Below are 19,961 nucleotides of genomic sequence, written 5' to 3'. Positions count from 1 at the left end.
ATACATACAAACAAATAGAGAAGGAACAGTTCAGATTCATTTATTGTTGTTGTGAGTTCCCAGCGGAGAGGATGTGAATGAAAAGTTGCGTATGGATTACTATAGTAATAGGGGAACGATTATTATGCAATTCTTTTTTATGGGAAGGGGTGAGTCGGGGTATTTGACCACCCATCAAAACGAATCTGACTGTGGGGGGGGGGGGGGGAAGGGTAGCGGTTCAAAGGAGTGACACCCCAGCTATAAATTTTTAGAGTGGCAACCATCCAACCAATTTTTAAAATATGTTAACAATTCAACGGTTCTAGATTTTTAAATGAAATCTTAATAATTATAAATATATTTTTTCCGGTTACTTTATCATTTCAATAAAATGTCACTCCTTCGATATGGTATTTATGACTCTTCTGAAATGTCACTCTTTCGATTCATACCCGACTGTAGTAATGCCAGAGGTTCTTCTCTTAAAAGCCCAGGTAAGAAGGACCAGACCAGTTGGTTTCATAGGGTAGTAGTGCCACTGAATAATGGCCTCTATAGAAGACGTTATTTGGTCACTGATAACCCGCCACCTGTCCCATATTTTTCCTTACTCGGGGAGTAAGCCTACAAACTAATTTGTTGTTGTTGTTCTTGTTGTTGTTGGGGGAGTTAGGAAAGTCTAAAAGGGTCTAAAATATTAGTTTCGCGTTGAGTTAAAGATACGGGAATTTTAGGATAGGATATTTATGATTTATTTATTAGATCGAAAATGTAAAAAATAAATAACGAACATGTTAAACATTACAGAGTAATTATTTCTAATGAAAATATAACTTGTTTATTCCAATCATCGTTGGTGAAACGACGCTCTATTTGACCGTGGAATTTAGCACGCTCCATAAGTAAGCTGGAGGTCGGATCACTCCTTGTTTTTGTTTTTTTTTTATCTAGGAAGAAAATTCGGACGAAATTTGAAATCCTTTTCGGTGCGAAAGATAAAACGAACGTGCCTGTAACGACAAGGAAGGCAAAAAGGAGAGACGAGGCCGGAGAGAGCTGGGGGGGGATGTCGGTGTGGGGGTGGGGCGGGCGGGGGGGGGGGGCCGCGGGGGGAGAGTAGAAAGATATAAAAGTGCAGCAAAAGGAAAAGACCGACATCTGCTGAAATAGCCAGAGGAAAATCGTAAGAGCTAAGAGCTGGGTGGGTAAGAAGAAGAGAGACAAACGGAATCGATGAAAATAAAAGTGAGAAAAGAGAGTGCAGCTGCCCCTATGGCCATAAGTGATGCCTCACTTACGTGAGAGCTAGAGACAGAAGACCCGCAGACACAGCAGAGACGTACACAGAGGAAAAGAATGGATTTACGAATTGGATATTTTAGGAACTTGATCCGAAAAGGTGATGAGGAATATTCATGGTATGTGGTGCCCTAAACTTTAAGGAGTAATGCCTCCATGCATAGTGCCCCAAAAAATTGGGAATTTTGGATTTGTGGTGCCCTAGGCTCTAAAGAGTAATAACTCCATTCATAGTGCCCAGAAAATTGGGCATTTTAGGAACATTATACGAAAAGCTGACGAGGAATATTCAGAATATATGGTGTCCTAGACTTAAATGAATAAGACCTCCATTCATGGTGCCTAAAAAATTGGATATTTTAGGAACATTATAAGAAAGCTGAAGAGGAATATTTAAGGACTTAAATGAATAAGACCTCCATTCATGGTGCCTAAAAAATTTGATATCTTAGTAACATTATACGAAAAGCTGACGAGGAATATGTAGAATATATGGTCTCCTAGACTTGAAAGGGTAATACCTCTAATTACCTGCATAGTGCAAAAAATAAGTTAATTAATTAATTAATTAATAGGAATGATAATTATTTTTACTTTATAACCGGATTGACTATATTTATACGACGATATGAAGATGATTTTAGGAAACAGAAGATTTTATTTTTAGTAGAATTTTTGCTGAAATCCTTCAGTCTAACGAAAATGGAGAAGGTATAAATTTCTCGCAATCATTATTGTCACTTTACTTGTATTTCTGAAACAAAAATGCTCTATTTACTCAGATAATAGTATTTCTCTGAAAGTAGAGAAATGGTCTGCCATAACAATGACTTTGTGCAAGGAGAATATTCATTTAGCTTTTGATCCACTTAAATGGCACGCCATTTAGTGGATGCAGTATAGTTCATAGCAGGTGTCAGCGACAGGTGACGATATCCCCTTTATCTCTTAAGAATATGAGGGTGCCAATATTTCTGTTTTGACCAACGGAATAGATATTGCTTCTCTGGATTTGTACAGTAGCTTCAATGACAAAAAACTTATTTATATCCCAATATTACGATTCTCTGATTTGATTTGAAATTTCCACTTACATGACTTGTCCCAAAATGGAATTCGTCAAAGAATTTAAGTTAACAGGGCGTGATTCGACCTCCTGCTTAAGCGAGGCGCGTGCTAAAATCTGCGGTCAAATAGAACGTTGTTTCACCAACGAAAACTGAAATAAATACGCTATATTTCATTAGAAATCATTTTTAGTTTTTCTGTACTGTCTTGTCATTTGCACATTATTTATTGTTCAAATTTTCATTCTAAAAAATAAGTCATAAATATCCTATCCTAAACTTCCTGTATCTTTAACTCAACGCGAAACACATTTTTCAGACTTTTTTAGGCTTCCCTACCCCTCAACAACAACCTGAACAAGAACAACAACAACAAGTAGTTTGTAGGCTTACTCCCCGAGCAAACGAAAATATAGAAGCTATAGTTGGTGCATAAATTTTCTCTCTGCAGTGTCTGTCTAAAGCTCTCTCCCGTGACTTACTGTATTCCGAAGTGGGTATTTTTGAATTGAATATAAAGTGACCGTTAAATTCCCCCCAACCCCCCTTCACCTCCCCACTCCTAAAGGAGTGACGACTATAGCACTCCTTGCAACGCAATTTGGTTCTTGAGCATTACGGAAATTGCTCTGTCATCTCTCATAGAATCCATAATTAATAGATGCCATTAATATTGGGACCCTCTGGCCTTGTCTTTAGCATCAAGGCACAATTCATCCTCGCTGTTTGTCTATAATTTAACTCGCCTTACATATATATACATTCGTTTCATTTCCTCATTCCCCCCAAAACGTAAGATTTAACAGGACTGCGTGATTTTCCTCCATAATTATGTATGCGACTATTCATTGCTTTTTTTATACATCCCATCCATACACTGTTGTTCATACATAAGTGGAGAATCGCCTGCTGTTAAGCTTTATACCTTTGCTTAATAATTGCTCATTGTTTGCCGTAGGTAATGAGACGCAATGAGACGCGTTTTCCCTCTGTTCATTAGGCTAATTACCTTTCAACGTAAAAACACCATACAAACAAATAATTACCTTTCAAGATCTGCTGTTGTCTCCTGAAACGTTAAAATAGTGTCTGTCTTTTGCGCTTGCTGCTAGCGTTTCTAGTTTTAGAGCTCCTTATGTTTATTCATTGAATCGAATATAGAATTTAGGCCAAAGGGCCAACCTCTACGACCTATGAGGTCATCCAGCGCTGAAAGAAAAACTGGCAGTAAGAGTTTGAAAGGTGTAACAGAAGGAAAACCTCAAAGCAGTTGCACTATGAATCAATTCTCAGAAGGGGGAGGAAGGTATTGGAAGAAAGAGAATACGAAAGGAGGTACAGTAAAAGAAACGAGAGGGGTTGCAGCTAGGGGCCTAAGGAAGGCTAGCTAGCTGCAAAGAACCTCCAGTAATGCCCATACAGTGCACAGCATGATGTGCACTACCCCCCTACGGGGTATCATTATCAACTTCAATAAATTCCTCGATGAGGATTTGGCTTCGCCATCAGGTAGACATTCAGTTTTCATTGCCTCTCCTTTTCTCTATCTGCTGATGGCTTTTGGCTGAGGTCTTTTATCTCCTGTCTTTAGCCTCTGTGGCTCGAGAGGCCTTCGCTCTCCTTCGGCGAAGAGATCGCTCCGTCTCCAATAAATGGGACAAATCTCCCTCAGTAGTTTGTCTATTTCGATTGTAAGCCGGATTTATTTATTCTTTTATTTTATTTTTTCATGGGTCCTTCTCCAGTCTATTTGGATATCTGAAGAAAACCGAGAGAGAGAGAGAGAGAGAGAAATACATTTGGCTGATATTACATAAAACGAACGTTCACCTTAACAAATGCATTGCCTCATATCACATTAAAGAAAGATAAATTAAAACCAGGTCCTTGTTAGCAGGTGACGTTAGCAAGTACACAAAAGCGGTACCTACTATGAGATTCAGGGCCTCCGTAACACGGTTTTTTCGCAATAACTTTTTATCTATGCATTTCATAAATATAACGCTTATTTAGAATACATATTATATCTACACATACATTTTGATTGTATTCTGCATTACGTAGGTTGAATAAATTTGGTACTTGTAATGTAAAAGTGACTTTTTTTGAAGACGGGCCAACTTACTCAGAGAAAAGGTTTCGAACGCACTCGTTACGTAGCTTATGACAGCATTTCTTCCCTCTTTCTCGATGGATGATTGCCTATACGTAACGAAGGCTATACCTCTGGCAACAATGACAAACAAATTTAAATACAAGCAAAGCAGCACACCTTTATGAACTCTGGAACCTCTCCACTGATAATTGTCATAATGAACAAACCAACAAATATGTTAATAAATACAAAAACACTTCGATTATTAGTCTAACTCCCAAAATAGGTTTCCTAAGAAATTACAGTCTACTTTATAGGTCACAATCAGATTGACAAGATGGTAGGGAATAGTTGGTAATTTTCAAAAACATAGTAGACAAGCTTGATTTGATAACTGCTATATCCAATGTCAAACAATTTTTATTTATTGGCTATCTACCTATTTACTGAAAAAAAAAAAATAGCCGGTACCGTATATTGGCTTTAAACCTTCACCAATAATTATCGTCAAAATGATGACTTCATGAGGCTCCACCCACTTTCGCCTCGTTATAATTCAGGATAACACTGAAGGCTACCATGGGCATTGTTGGATTAGAAAATTTAACTTCTGGCTATAAAAACTTTACTGCTATACTGTTGCAGCACTACTGCTACAGTAGTATTACTACGCTAGCACTGATACCCCACCCACATCTATGTATCGTTCCGCCATTCATAAAGTCTTTGGGTTTCAGAGCCAATGGAGTTTCTGTCTGGTGGATGGGCGGGGCAACATTTCGTCAAAAGGTGTTTAGCTTGCTTACGTAATGAATGTTTTTCGACTCTTGGCTCGTAATCATTGGCCATGGCGTCGGCTAGATCATTTTTACTCTATAAAAATTAAAACTATTGGGTTTAGGTTATTGATAATGCTGACAAAATTTGTGTGTGGTAAAATATACATATGTCAACTTTCAGCTACATCCGATGCTTTGACAAGGAGCAAAGTCCAAAAAACCGTGTTATGTTACAGAGACCCTGAATCTCATAGTAGTCGTTAGTATCAATAAATATAAACATATCAACAGTAGCATATGTGGGTTTATTTTAATTCGATTTCGCTTTCAGTATACGAAACGCCAAGTTCAACGGCAACTAAGATTTACGAGTTAACCAAACTCTCCTGGCAATATATTTTAGGAGGGGTGGGGGGAGAGGGCCTCTATGGAGAAATGTATTCCGCAGATGTATTCACGTACTTAGAGAGAAAGTATGTGAATTCTTAGTTTGAATCCATTCCTTTTTATTATATCAGATCAGACCTGTCATGCATTAACGAATGCTTTTAACATTTCCTCTTATTTGCACACTCGTGGGTAGATAGATCTAAATCCAGACGTTCATTTCCTTTGGCTGTAAAGTTTCTTCGTATAGTCAGTAAGTTGTTTGTTTCCGTGAATAACTTTAAATCAAGACGGGGTTGGCAATGATTAAATCAAACTGATTTAATCAAGTGATTAAATCAGTTTTATTTTTTTATTTTTTTATTTGAAAGCAAACGAATTGAAAAATATGGGTTGGAGGTTAATAAAAACTTGAGCCTAACTGTGCTGCATCGAATTATTTTGATCAATAGTAATTCTGTCGTAAAATACATTTTGAGGAAAATGACAAAAAAAAAACATCTAGCAAATAAAAAATAAATAAATAAAAAAATTCAAAGAAATAAAAAAAAATAAATTAAATCACTGATATTTTAAAAATAAAAAAATCACCAACACTGAATCAAGAATCAAGTTTACAATTCTCTTTCTTGTCGAGCTTGGGCTAGACACGGGTGTTGGGTTCATCGACGAATCTCCCAAGAATGAATGAATTTCATCTGCAAAATACACGGTTTGTAGAGGTGTTTTAAATCTAGTTTATTTTTGCAACTTGTGGCCTTTGCGTCGTAATAGTGTAAGATTTAGAACGATGGAGGAAACTTGTATTTTGTTGGTGTCAGCCATCCTGTTCACCACCGACATATGATATTATGTCAGTATTTCGGTCATAGTTTCCTTATCCAAGATTACAAACGTTTTGTGTAAATGCTTATTATTATTATTATTATATTATTATTATATTATTATTATTATTATTATTATTATTAAAAATAATAAAATTCATAACTTTTGTGTAAGTGCGTGTATTATTATTTATTATTATTATTATTATAATTGTTATTCTGTTTTGTTTTATTTTATTTTTGTTTTTATAATTTTTGAATTTATTTTTATAATGTTATTTTTATTGGTTGCTCAATCACAGTCCTCCAATTCGACTGGGAGGCATTTATAGTGTGGGGTTCCGGGTCGCATCCTGCCTCCTTAGGAGTCCATCACTTTTCTTACTATGTGCGCTGTTTCCAGGATCACACTCTTCTGGATGAGTCCTGGAGCTACTTCAGCCTCTAGTTTTTCTAGGTTCCTTTTCAGGGATCTTGGGATCGTCCCTAATGTTCCTCTGAATGTGGGTACAATTTCCACTTCCATATCCCATATGCTTCTTATTTTCATATCAGGTCTTGATACTGTCACTTTGTTGTGATATTTTATTCTTAGTTATTTTATTATTCTTGTTTTTGTTATGTATATGAATTGTATTATTATCCATTTAGTTTGTTTTCCTTCTCCCCGGTGGTTTGTCTGTTTGGTAATTGCCACTAATGACCATCCTGTCTTTTCATATATTTGTGAGTGAGTGGTGCGGTCACCGTGGCCGTGTCGGAGATTTTTTCGCCTGAAGGAGTCAGTTGATCTCTGAGCCTTATTAATCCCGGTGACTGCTGGATTTGATACATAACGCCTGCTTGGACGTAATATTATTTTTGAAGGATTACTCTTCATCCTGCTTCACCCTCGGCTCAGTAAATGTAGAGGGGCTCTCGCTTTGCCAAGGTATAAGTAACTGATATTTGTTGGAATATTCAAGCGATCTTTGACTTGTTTCTTTTGGACGTCCCGGGTTTCCTGGAGTATCATCCTCGTGGACGTAGGATCGCTGCTTTATGGGTCCGGTCGAGTACCATAAGTATATATATGTACATTCACCACTTCGCTCCTTCAGTTTTGTCTCTGGACGCAGAGACATATAAATATTTATAAAGATCACAGTTATAACTCCAGTGTTACGGAGGACAACTCATATATAATTAAGGAGATCACGGCAACAGCTCCAGTGTGTCAAAGGAGGGAAACCACCGTTAAGGTTTTTAGTTTGTAATTGTTAGGTTATTCTTGCTTTCCGTATACCTTCTCCTATCTGAACCCCCTTCCCCTTTTGGATGTATCTTTGCCTTACTATCTTTATTGGGTAAGTGTGTTGTTTTGTATAATTAGTTCAGGGTGATTGGTTTTCATTAACATATGTATTCCGAGGTTCAGGAATAACTTCTGTCTTTATGTTTTGTATTAAATTTAAGTGTTTTTGTGGTGTTTCGTTTTCCCCCATGAATTAATTATTGCACTCATGATATTATTTGAGAGCTATTCCACTGATTGTGGACTTAGCTTGTGGTTGTGAACAGAGTTTGGTAAGAAAGGAATTTTATTTTTAGTAACGGCGGAAAAGGACCGTTACATTACTTATCCATTATTATTATTATTATTATTATTATTATTATTATTATTATTATTATTATTATTGTTGTTGTTATTATTATTATTATTATTATTATTATCAGCTTCCTTACAGGAAACGCTTATGTGGACTTGTTCAATACTCGAGAAATTCTCCTCCCACGCACCGCGATTCCTTTTAGCTTTCGTTATTTCCCACAGTTTCGGTAAATGTGACGAAGTTCGTGTGTGTGTCTGTGAAAACGACGGAAGGCTGAGCGCAAAAGTTCCAAATTATTTTCATCTATTTATTTTATTTTTGTTTTATTTTATTTTTTATTTTTATTTATATTCTTATCATAATATTAATTAAAATTCATTTTCATCTATTGTTGATTCATGCATTTATATTTATTTATAATTTTTTATTTATTAATTAATTAATTATTTATTTATTTTTTATTTTTTTAATTTTTGTTTTTTATTTTCTTTTAATTTTTATTTTTATCTATAATGCTTTAGTTATTATTTATTTTTTCATTTTTTTATTTATTTATTTGCTTTTATTTATATGGTTTTTTTTATTTCTCTAGTTCATTTTCACTTTATTTAGTTTATCTTTATTTGTAGTTTTTATTACTTATTTATTTATTCGTCCTTATTTATTTATTTCTATGTATTTATTTATTTTCACTATTTTTTATTTATTAATTATTCTATTAATTATATATTATTTCTTTTTATTTTATTTATTTTTATGTTATATATTTATTTTTTATTAATTTTTCATTATTTTGAATTCTTTCATATTCATTTTTATTTATTGTTTTTATTTTTTTAATATTTTATCTATTTATTCACGTTTATTTATATATTTATTTCTATTTTTTACTTATTTATTTCTATTTATTTATTAATTTATTTATCTTTATATATTTTTTATTTATTAAGTTTTATTAATTAATATTTTTTATTATTATTTTTTATTTTTTATTTTTTATTCATTTATCTTTTTATTTATTTCTATTTATATTTTATATACATTTATTTTTATTTTCTTCTTTATTTCTTATCTATGTGTTTTTTATTTGTTTTTATTATATAATTATTCATTTATTTTTACTTATTTATTCATTTTTAATGATTTATTTATTTTTATATATAAATTTATTTTTATGTATGTATGTTTTGATTTTTATATTTATTTATATATATCTTTATTCCTTTATTTGTTTATCTTATTTATTTAATTATTTATTTTTATTTATTTATTTATTCATTCATTTTTTTACTTATTATTTTTTTTATTTTTTTTTATTTTATTTATTTTATTTATTTATTTATATTCATATTCATATATTTTTTTCATTTTTATTTATTTTTATTTATTTATTTGTTTTTATTCATTTATTTATTTTTATTTTTTCTATTTATTTATATATCTATTTTTATCTATTTATTTATTTTCTTAATCTATTTATGTATCTATTTATATTTATTTATTAGTTTTTTTATTCGTTTATTTTTATTTATTTATTTTATTTTTTGTTCATTCATTCATTATTATAGCTTATTATTTATTATATATACTTTTTTATTCATTTGTTTATAGTTTTTATTTATTTATTTATTTATTTATTTGTTTATTTAATTATTATTTCATTGTGATATACATTTATTTTATTTTATTTTATTGTATTGTATTTTTTCATTTTTATTTTTACAATTATTTTTATTTTTATTTCTTTTTACTAATTATTCTTATTCGTTTTTTATATATTATTATTTTTTTTTTTTTAATTTGTGTATTTTAATTGGAAATTATTATTTATTTGTATTTATTTTTACCTCTATTTTTATTATTTTTTCATTTTTATCATTAAAAATATTACTTTATTATTCTTTTTTTTCATATATATCATTTATATTTTGAAGCTTATTTATTATTATAGTTTATTAATTGTATTTATTGTTATAATTTTAGAATTATTTTTATTTCAACAGTTATTGTTTGTATTATTAAACTTCACTGGACCAGTACCAGTGGTTAAATGAAGGCAAGGACAGTAAAACTAAATGAATAAACTATCCTTTTGTGTGTACCAGTTCTCTCTCTCTCTCTGAGTTTTTTAAATTGATTTATTATCGTATCTTTTTCGACATCATAATAACAACAACAACAAAAAACTTGATGGCGTTTTCTTGTCATATACATATTGGAAAAAATATGTGAAAATTTGAAAAAACCATATAGAGAAAATAGTTACTACTTTACTGTATTCTGCTATAAATTTGCGTTTGTGGCTTAGCAGCAGACGGACTTCCCCAGTACTCCATTCCCGGATTCTTTCAGTCTCCGAGAATCCGGGAAGGAAGGGAGAGAGCTCTGAGACTCCGCGGCATTTTCCAAGACGAGGCCAAGTGACAGGTTGCTGCTTGATATTGCAAAACAAACCAAAAATGACTTTTATAATGTGTATTGCTTTGTGGATGTTCCTAGCAGGAACATGTATGTGTTTTGATCGCCTCGGATACGAGGCTTCTTTACTTTGGCCCCAGGTCTGTGGAAGATCGGGGATATGGATTTATTACATCGGAAGGACAGTGTGCGAAGAAGATAGTGCAACGCGAGAGGACAATGCTCCAGCTTGTTGATCTCATCAAAAGGATGCAGAAGTCCAAAGGAGCGATGGACTCTCGTGTTGGAAAAAAACGAAAAGAGCAAGTAAAACGGAAGGCTGAGCATCAACCAGTGCGACGAACCCAGACAGAACAGCCTGCTGCCAAGAAGCCCAGAGGACGCGAAGAACAGAGGGCTCGAAAACCACCAGCTACCCAGAAGCCCAGAGGACATGATGAACGGAGGGCTCGTAGACCACCGGCTACCCTGAACCCCAGAGGGCACGATGAACGGAGAGCTCGAAGAACACAAGCTAACAAGAAGCCCAGAGGACACGATGAACGGAGGGCTCGTAGACCACCTCCTACCAAAAAGCCTAAAAGGCACGATGAACGGAGGGCTCAAAGAGCACCTTTCAAAGAAAGCCCCCCAGAACACAATAAACGGAAGGCAGCCAAACCACCTGTTAGGCCGAGGATGTGGCAGGAGGTACAGGAAGAAAGAGACGAACTGGTCTTTGCGTTGTTGGACCAGATGGGGAATTTGTATCCAGTCTCTGAAAATATCTTTTTAATAAACCACTTAGACAAACACGTCTATGAACTTGAAGCGGCCACAAAAGACCATTTGGAAAAGGTGATTACGAAAGTCAAGCAGTGCCGCTGTCACCCGTTAGGTTCAGAAGAAAAAGAAAAGCCGCGTCTTGGTCGGAGGAAGCTAAATAAGTTGCTGGCAAAACGGAAACGTTTATTGGATGCGCTGTATTTACAAGTTGAAGGCATTGATCCAGCGGAGGAGAACCTCTCCATCATATATCACCTGGATGGTCACATACTGGACCTCCTTCTGGCTGGAAGAGGCGCGATGGCAGCAGTCATAGCAGAGACCAAGAACTGCCAATGTCAAGCCTTCGAAGGACCAAAGAAGAAGAAATGGAAGAAGGTGAGAGAACAGAAGGACGAGTTAATCTACGATCTGATGATCCGGATAGAAAGGAAGGAGCCAGTCCCGGCAAATCTCACTGTGATAGATCACTTGGAACATCACATCCGGGACCTCGAGAGGGCAGCAGCACATGAGCTCAAAGCTGTGATCAAGAGCATCAAAAAATGCTCATGTCAAGCTGCACTGCCCAAGAAATTGAAGAAAGATCGGGAGGAGAAGCCGCCCTTTGGGATGATGAGTTGGAAGAACGTTCTGAGAGAAATGAATAATCTAATGAAGAAATTGTCAGAACAGTTAAACGAAGGAAACGACTTCACGCTAAGAGGACACTTGGAGAACCACCTGTGGCTCCTCCAGCGAGCAAAAGTAGGAGACCTCGAGTTCCTTCTAGAAAAGGTGCGAAACTGTTGGTGCCAGAATCCATGGGAATATGGAACTTATGGACAAGAGAGCACCATTCAGGAAACGGAAAGCGTCGTAGAATATTCATCCTCATATGGATTTGAAGATATTCCAGGCGACAGACGCGAATATTCGTCTTCTCGTGAAAGTTCGCCCCATTATGGGTTTGAAGACTTTCCAGGAGACAGAGACGAATATTCGTCCTCTTATGAAGAGTCCGCCCATTACGAATATTCGTCCTCTGTTTCACTAGAGAGAACCGGAGAATGGTCGTCGCAGGAGCTTTCCACAGAAAGACAGCAGAGAGGAGAGTCCAGAGATCGAGAGACTCCCAGGACAAATAGTAGTGATACACTCATCAGCCTCTATGAAGGCGAACCCTCTCTTGCCATCATCGTCGAACAGCAACTCAGGGAGAAATTGCAAGAGGATAAGAATTCCCTCATTAACGAGATGAAAAGGAACGACGAAGCGAGAGAGCTTTTACTAAATGAGAGACGTGCTCTCGATGCGGAAAGGGAACGCTTCCACCAGGAAAAGGCAGAGCTCGACATTGTGCGACAGCAGTTCCATGAAGAGAAGGCCGCCTTTGAGATGGAACTCGCTCAAAGGAGGGCCGTGGATTTGGAATGGGAAGCCCTCCAGAAAGAGAAGGAAACCTTCTGCAAAGAACTCGTCGACTGGAGTGAAGAGCTGAGAAGAGAGAAAGAGAACCTTCTCAGGAATCAAGAGAGGTTCGTCCAGGACATGAAATTGGAGAGGGAAGCCCTGCAGAATGAGAAGAGGCTCTTCGCTACTAACCTCATAAAAATAAGAGGAGACCTGATGAAGGAAAAAGAGGACCTCATTATGACCCAGGAGAAGCTGAGGCTAGACATTGATGCCTTCACCAAAGAGAAAGAAGAATTCGATCGAGAGTCTCGAAGACGACAGGGCTTCCAAGACAGGAAGGACGAACAGGAAAAGGATTCGAGACTCCAAGAAAAGCATCAGGATATAAACCGCAGATCAGTCGACACCCAAACAAAGAGACGGGGGAAAGACACAGTGCAGGACATGAGCGAGGACTTCTTCAGAGCTCATGAATCATTACAAAACACAAGAACGGAGGACGTCAGTGAAGAGGAGGTTAATTTAAGCACGAAGTCTACTACAGCTGACAAATTTCCGAAGTCGAAAACTCGAGGAGAAAAATACACGAGTGGGAAATGTTCGAATGAACTGCATACCGTCGAAAGATACTCAAATAATTCGTGCGTAAACTGTCTTCTGGATGAAGTGATCGACGAACTTCGTAGAATCTGCGAGAAAATAACCCTAATAGAGGGCATATAAAGATGGTGAAGAACTGAATGCAGGTATAGGAGAGAATTCCGAAAATGGTTCGTCACAGGGAGATCAGAGCAGGAGGAGGATGATAGCCTACAGCTTCTTGGAGGAAGGAAGACCAGCTCTCAGTTTGAGTGCTAACAGCTGTTCAGAGGAAGGGGGACGAGCTCTCAGTGAGAGCCATCAGCTGTTCGGAGGTTGGAGGACGGGCTCTCAGTTTGAGAGCCAACAGCTGTTTGGAGGTTGGAGGACGAGCTCTCAGTTTGAGAGCCAACAGCTGTTCGGAGGTTGGAGGACGAGCTCTCAGTTTGAGAGCCAACAGCTGTTTGGAGGAAAGCCAGAAGGCCCCCAGAAGGACCGCAGAAGGACCCCAGAGGGATACCAGAGGAAAACCAGAAGATGATTTTGTAGGAATAATCTAGAAGACCGGCTCTGCAGAAAGAGGGAACTCTTCCTTCGAGTATGCTCTGTCCCTTGATGAAGACTCTTCTAATAGAAGATCTCTGTCAAAGCGGACAAATAGTCGGATATCTAGATCTATTCCTGCAGATGTCTTCCTTCTGGTTATTCTGTGGGAATAATCTAGAAGACCGGCTGTGCAGAAAGAAGGAATTCTTCCTTCGAGTATGCTCTGTCCCTTGATGAAGACTCTTCTAATAGAAGATCTCTGTCAAAGCGGACAAATAGTCGGATATCTAGATCTATTCTTACAGATGTCTTCCTTCTGGCTATTCTGTGGGTATAATCTAGAAGACCGGCTCCGCAGAAAGAAGGAATTCTTCCTTCGAGTATGCTCTGTCCCTTGATGAAGACTCTTCTCATAGAAGATCTCTGTCAAAGCGGACAAATAGTCGGATATCTAGATCTATTCCTGCAGATGTCTTCCTTCTGGTTATTCTGTGGGAATAATCTAGAAGACCGGCTGTGCAGAAAGAAGGAATTCTTCCTTCGAGTATGCTCTGTCCCTTGATGAAGACTCTTCTAATAGAAGATCTCTGTCAAAGTGGACAAATAGTCGGATATCTAGATCTATTCTTACAGATGTCTTCCTTCTGGCTATCTGTGGGTTATAATCTAGAAGACGCGAACAGCAGAAAGAAGGAATTCTTCCGGTTCGACGTACGCTCTGTCCCTGATGAAGACTCTTCTTATAGAAGATCTCTGTCAAAGCGGACAAATAGTCGGATCTCTAGATCTATTTCTGCAGATGTATTCCTTCTGGTTATTCTGTGGGAAAATAAATCTAGAAGCCCCGGCTGGGTGCAGAAAGAAGAATTCTTCCTTCGAGTATGCTCTGTCCCTTGATGAAAGAACTCGGTCTAATACCGAAGATCTCTGTCAAAGCAGACAAAAACTAGTCCGGATATCTAGAAGCTCCTCGCAGATGTCTTCCTTCTGGTTATTCTGTGGGAATAATCTAGAAGCCCACGGCTCTGCCCACGAAAGAAGGAATTCTTCTTCGCGTAAGCTCTGTCCCCTGATTGAAGATCTTTCTCATAGAAAGATCTCTGTCAAAAGCGGACAAATAGTCGGACATCTAGATCATATTCTTACAGATATCTTCCTTTCCCTTAGGTTATTCTGTGGGAATAATCTAGAAGACCGGCTCTTGCAGAAAGAAGAAAATTCTTACTTCGAGTATGCTCTGTCCCTTGATGAAGATCTTCTAAATAGAAGATCTCTGTCAAAGCGGACAAAATATAGTCGGTATGATCTTAGATCTGTTCCTGCAGATGTCTCCTTCTGGTTATTCTGTGGGAATAATCTAGAAGACCGGCTCTGCAGAAGGATTCCTTCCTTCTAGGTGCTCTCCCCTTGATGAAGACTCTTCTAACTAAAGAATCTCTGTCAAATTGCGGACAAATAGTCCTTGGATATCTAGACTATTTCGCGATGTCTCCTTCTGGTTATTCCCTGTGGGATATCTAGAAGACCGGCTCTGCAGAAAGAAGGAATTCTTCTTCGTAATGCTCTTTCCCTTATGAAGACTCTTCTTATAGAAGATCTCTGTCAAGGGACAAATAGGTCGGACTAAATAGTCTTCTATCTGGGGATAATCTATAGCGGGCCTGGTTTGCAGAACCAGAAAGGAATTCTTATCCTCGTAAGCTTCTTGTCCCTTCTGAAAGACTCTCTCATTAGAAGGATTCTCTGTCAGCGGGACAAATAAAGGTCGGAATAGTCTAGATCTATTCCCTGCAGATGTCCCTTCCTTCTGGTTTTATTCTGTGGGAATAATCTAGAAGACCGGCTCTGCAGAAAGAAGGAATTCTTCCTTCGAGTATGCTCTGTCCCTTGATGAAGACTCTTCTAATAGAAGATCTCTGTCAAAGCGGACAAATAGTCGGATATCTAGATCTATTCCTGCAGATGTCTTCCTTCTGGTTATTCTGTTGGGAATAATCTAGAAGAACCGGTTTCTGCAGAAAGAATTGGAATTCTTCCTTCAGTAAGCTCTGTCCCTTGATGAAGACTCTTCTCATAGAAGATCTCTGTCAAAGCGGACAAATAGTCGGATATCTAGATCTATTCTTACAGATATCTTCCTTCTGGTTATTCTGTGGGAATAATCTAGAAGACCGGCTCTGCAGAATGAAGAAATTCTTCCTTCGAGTATGCTCTGTCCCTTGATGAAGACTCTTCTAATAGAAGATCTCTGTCAAAGCGGACCAAATATCGATATCTAAATCTATTCCTGCAGATGTCTTCTTCTGGTTATTCTGTGGGAATAATCTAGAAGACCGGCTGTGCAGAAGAAGGAAATTCTTCCTTCTAGTATGCTCTGTCCCTTGATGAAGATCTCTGTCAAAGCGGACAAATAGTCGGATATCTAGCTCTATTTCTGCAGATGTCTTCCTTCTGGTTATTCTGTGGGAATAATCTAGAAGACCGGCTCTTCAGAAAGAAGGAATTCTTCCTTCGAGTATGCTCTGTCCCTTGATGAAGACTCTTCTCATAGAAGATCTCTGTCAAAGCGGACAAATAGTCGGATATCTAGATCTATTCCTGCAGATGTCTTCCTTCTGGTTATTCTGTGGGAATAATCTAGAAGACCGGCTCTGCAGAAAGAAGGAATTCTTCCTTCGAGTAAGCTCTGTCCCTTGATGAAGACTCTTCTCACAGAAGATCTCTGTCAAAGCGGACAAATAGTCGGATATCCTGATCTATTCTTTACAGATGTCTTCCTTCTGGTTATTCTGTGTGAATACCTTAGAAACCGGCTCTGCAGAAAGAAGGAACTCTTCCTTCGAGTATGCTCTTTTCCCTTGATGAAGACTTCTTCTAATAGAATATCAGTCAAAGCAGACAAATAGTCGGATATCTAGATCTATTCTACAGATGTCTTCCTTCCGGTTATTCTGTGGGAATAATCTAGAAGACCCGGCTCTGCAAAAAAGAGGGAATTCTTCCTTCGGGTATGCTCTGTCTCTTGATGAAAGGACTCTTCTAATACGGACAAATAGTCGGATATCCTGATCTATTCTTACAGATGTCTTCTTCTGGTTATTCTATGGGAATAATCTAGAAGACCGGCTCCGCAGAGAGAAGGAATTCTTCCTTCGATATGCTCATGTCCTTGATGAAGACTCTTCTAATAGAAGATCTCTATCAAAGTGGACAAATAGTCGGATATCTAGATCTTATTTTTACAGATGTCTTCTTTCGGTTATTTCTGTGGGAATAATCTAGAAGACCGGCTCTGCAGAAAGAGTTGGGAACTCTTCCTTCGAGTATGCTCTGTCCCTTGATGAAGACTCTTCTAATAGAAGATCTCTATCAAGTGGACAAATAGTCGGCTATCTAGATCTATTCCTGCAGATGTCTTCCTTTCTGGTTTATTCTGTGGGAATAATCAGAAGACCGGCTCTGCAGAAAAGAGGAATTCTTCTTCGGGTATGCTCTGTCTCCTTTGATGAAGACTCTTTCCTAATACGGACAAATAGTCGGATATCCTGATCTATTCTTACAGATGTCTTCTTCGGTTATTCTATGGGAATAATCTAGAAGACGGCTCCGCAGAGAGAAGGATTCTCCTTCGAGTATGCTCTGTCCCTTGATGAAGACTCGTCTAATAGAAGATTTCTATCAAAGTGGAAAAATAGGTCGGATATCTAGATTTATTATTAAAGATGTCTTCCTTCTGGCTATTCTGTGGGTATAATCTAGAAGACCGCTCCGCAGAGAGAAGGAATTCTTCCTTCGAGTATGCTCTGTCCCTTGATGAGACTCTTCTAATAGAAGATCTCTGTCAAAGCGGACAAATAGTCGGATATCCTGATCTCTTCTTACAGATGTCTTCCTTCTGGTTATCGTGTGAATAACCTAGAAGACCGCTCTGCAGAAAGAAGGAACTCTTCCTTCGAGTATGCTCTGTCCCTTGATGAAGACTCTTCTAATAGAATATCAGTCAGCTCAAAGACAAATAGTCGGATTATCTAGATCTATTCTTACAGATGTCCCTTTCTTCTGGTTATTCTGTGGGAATAATCTAGAAGACCGGCTCTGCAAAAAGAGGGAATTCTTCCTTCGGGTATGCTCTGTCTCTTGATGAAGACTCTTCTAATACGGACAAATAGTCGGATATCCTGATCTATTCTTACAGATGTCTTCTTCTGGTTATTCTATGGGAATAATCTAGAAGACTGGCTCCGAGGCAGAGAGAAGGAATTCTTTTCCTTCGAGTATGCTCTGTCCCCTTGAGAAGAATCTTCTAATAGAAGATCTCTATCAAAGTACAAATAGTCGGATATCTAGATCTATTATTTACAGATGTCTTCCTTCTGGTTATTGTGGGAATAATCTAGAAGACCGCTCTGCAGAAAGAGGAACTCTTCCTTCGAGTATGCTCTGTCCCTTGATGAAGACTCTTCTAATAGAAGATCTCTATCAAAGTGGACAAATAGTTGAATATCTAGATCTATTCCTGCAGATGTCTTCCTTCTGGTTATTCTGTGGGAATAAATCTAGAAGACCCGGCTCTGCAGAAAGACAATTCTTCCTTCGGTATGCTCTGTCTCTTGATGAAGACTCTTCTAATACGGACAATAGTCGGGATACCTGATCTATTCTTACAGATGTCTTCTTCTGGTTATTCTATGGGAATAATCTAGAAGACCGGCTCCGCAGAGAGAAGGAATTCTTCCTTCGAGTATGCTCTGTCCCTTGATGAAGACTCGTCTAATAGAAGATTTCTATCAAAGTGGAAAAATAGTCGGATATCTAGATCTATTATTACAGATGTCTTCCTTCTGGCTATTCTGTGGGTATAATCTAGAAGACCGGCTCCGCAGAGAGAAGGAATTCTTCCTTCGAGTATGCTCTGTCCCTTGATGAAGACTCTTCTAATAGAAGATCTCTATCAAAGTGGACAAATAGTCGAATATCTAGATCTATTCCTGCAGATGTCTTCCTTCTGGCTATTCTGTGGGAATAATCTAGAAGACCGGCTCTGCAGAAAGAGGGAATTCTTCCTTCGGGTATGCTCTGTCTCTTGATGAAGACTCTTCTAATACGGACAAATAGTCGGATATCCTGGTCTATTCTTACAGATGTCTTCCTTCTGGTTATTCTATGGGAATAATCTAGAAGACCGGCTCTGCAGAGAGAAGGAATTCTTCCTTCGAGTATGCTCTGTCCCTTGATGAAGACTCTTCTAATAGAAGATCTCTATCAAAGTGGACAAATAGTCGGATATCTAGATCTATTATTACAGATGTCTTCCTTCTGGTTATTCTGTGGGAATAATCTAGAAGACCGGCTCTGCAGAAAGAGGGAACTCTTCCTTCGAGTATGCTCTGTCCCTTGATGAAGACTCTTCTAATAGAAGATCTCTGGCAAAGCAGACAAATAGTCGGATATCTAGATCTATTCCTGCATATATCTTCCTTCTGGTTATTCTGTGGGAATAACCTAGAAGACCGGCTCTGCAGAAAGAAGGAATCCTTCCTTCGAGTATCCTCTGTCCCTTGATGAAGACTCTTCTAATAGAAGATCTCTGTCAAAGCGAACAAATGGTCGGATATCTAGATCTATTCTTACAGATGTTGTCCTTCTGGTTATTCTGTGGGAATAATCTAGAAGACCGGCTCTGCAGAAAGAAGGAATTCTTCCTTCGAGTATGCTCTGTCCCTTGATGAAGACTCTTCTAATAGAAGATCTCTGTCAAAGCGGACAAATAGTCGGATATCTAGATCTATTCCTGCAGATGTCTTCCTTCTGGTTATTCTGTGGGAATAATCTAGAAGACCGGCTCTGCAGAAAGAAGGAATTCTTCCTTCGAGTATGCTCTGTCCCTTGATGAAGACTCTTCTAATAGAAGCTATCTGTCAAAGCGGACAAATAGCGGATATCTAGATCTATTCCTGCAGATGTCTTCCTTCTGAATATTCTGTGGGAATAATCTTGAAGACCGGTTCTGCAGAAAGAAGGAACTCTTCCTTCGAGTATGCTCTGTCCCTTGGTGAAGACTTCTTAGAAGAATCTCTGTCAAAGCAGACAAATAGTCGGATATCTAGATCTATTCTTACAGATGTCTTCCTTCTGGTTATTCTGTGGGAATAATCTAGAAGACCGGCTCTGCTAAAAGAAGGAATTCTTCCTTCGAGTATGCTCTGTCCCTTGATGAAGACTCTTCTAATAGA

General features: G+C 37.7%; 1 protein-coding gene across 1 annotated transcript; it reads left to right on the top strand.

The window, feature by feature from the left end:
* The first annotated feature begins 10,662 nt into the window (after nucleotides 1-10,662).
* Nucleotides 10,663-13,326, top strand: LOC135211203 (trichohyalin-like). Its single transcript, XM_064244436.1, has one exon. The coding sequence runs from the start codon at nucleotides 10,663-10,665 to the stop codon at nucleotides 13,324-13,326; it is 2,664 nt and encodes an 887-aa protein (XP_064100506.1).
* The last annotated feature ends 6,635 nt before the right edge of the window (nucleotides 13,327-19,961 follow it).

This window comes from Macrobrachium nipponense, chromosome 19, assembly GCF_015104395.2.
Source record: "Macrobrachium nipponense isolate FS-2020 chromosome 19, ASM1510439v2, whole genome shotgun sequence".
Lineage (NCBI taxonomy): Eukaryota > Metazoa > Arthropoda > Malacostraca > Decapoda > Palaemonidae > Macrobrachium > Macrobrachium nipponense.
Note: the sequence above shows the minus strand (reverse complement) of the source record. Positions and strands in the feature narration are given on the sequence as shown.

Coding starts and splice junctions, on each gene's coding strand:
- LOC135211203 (XM_064244436.1), top strand. CDS start 10,663: ATGCTCCAGCTTGTTGATCTCATCAAAAGGATGCAGAAGTCCAAAGGA.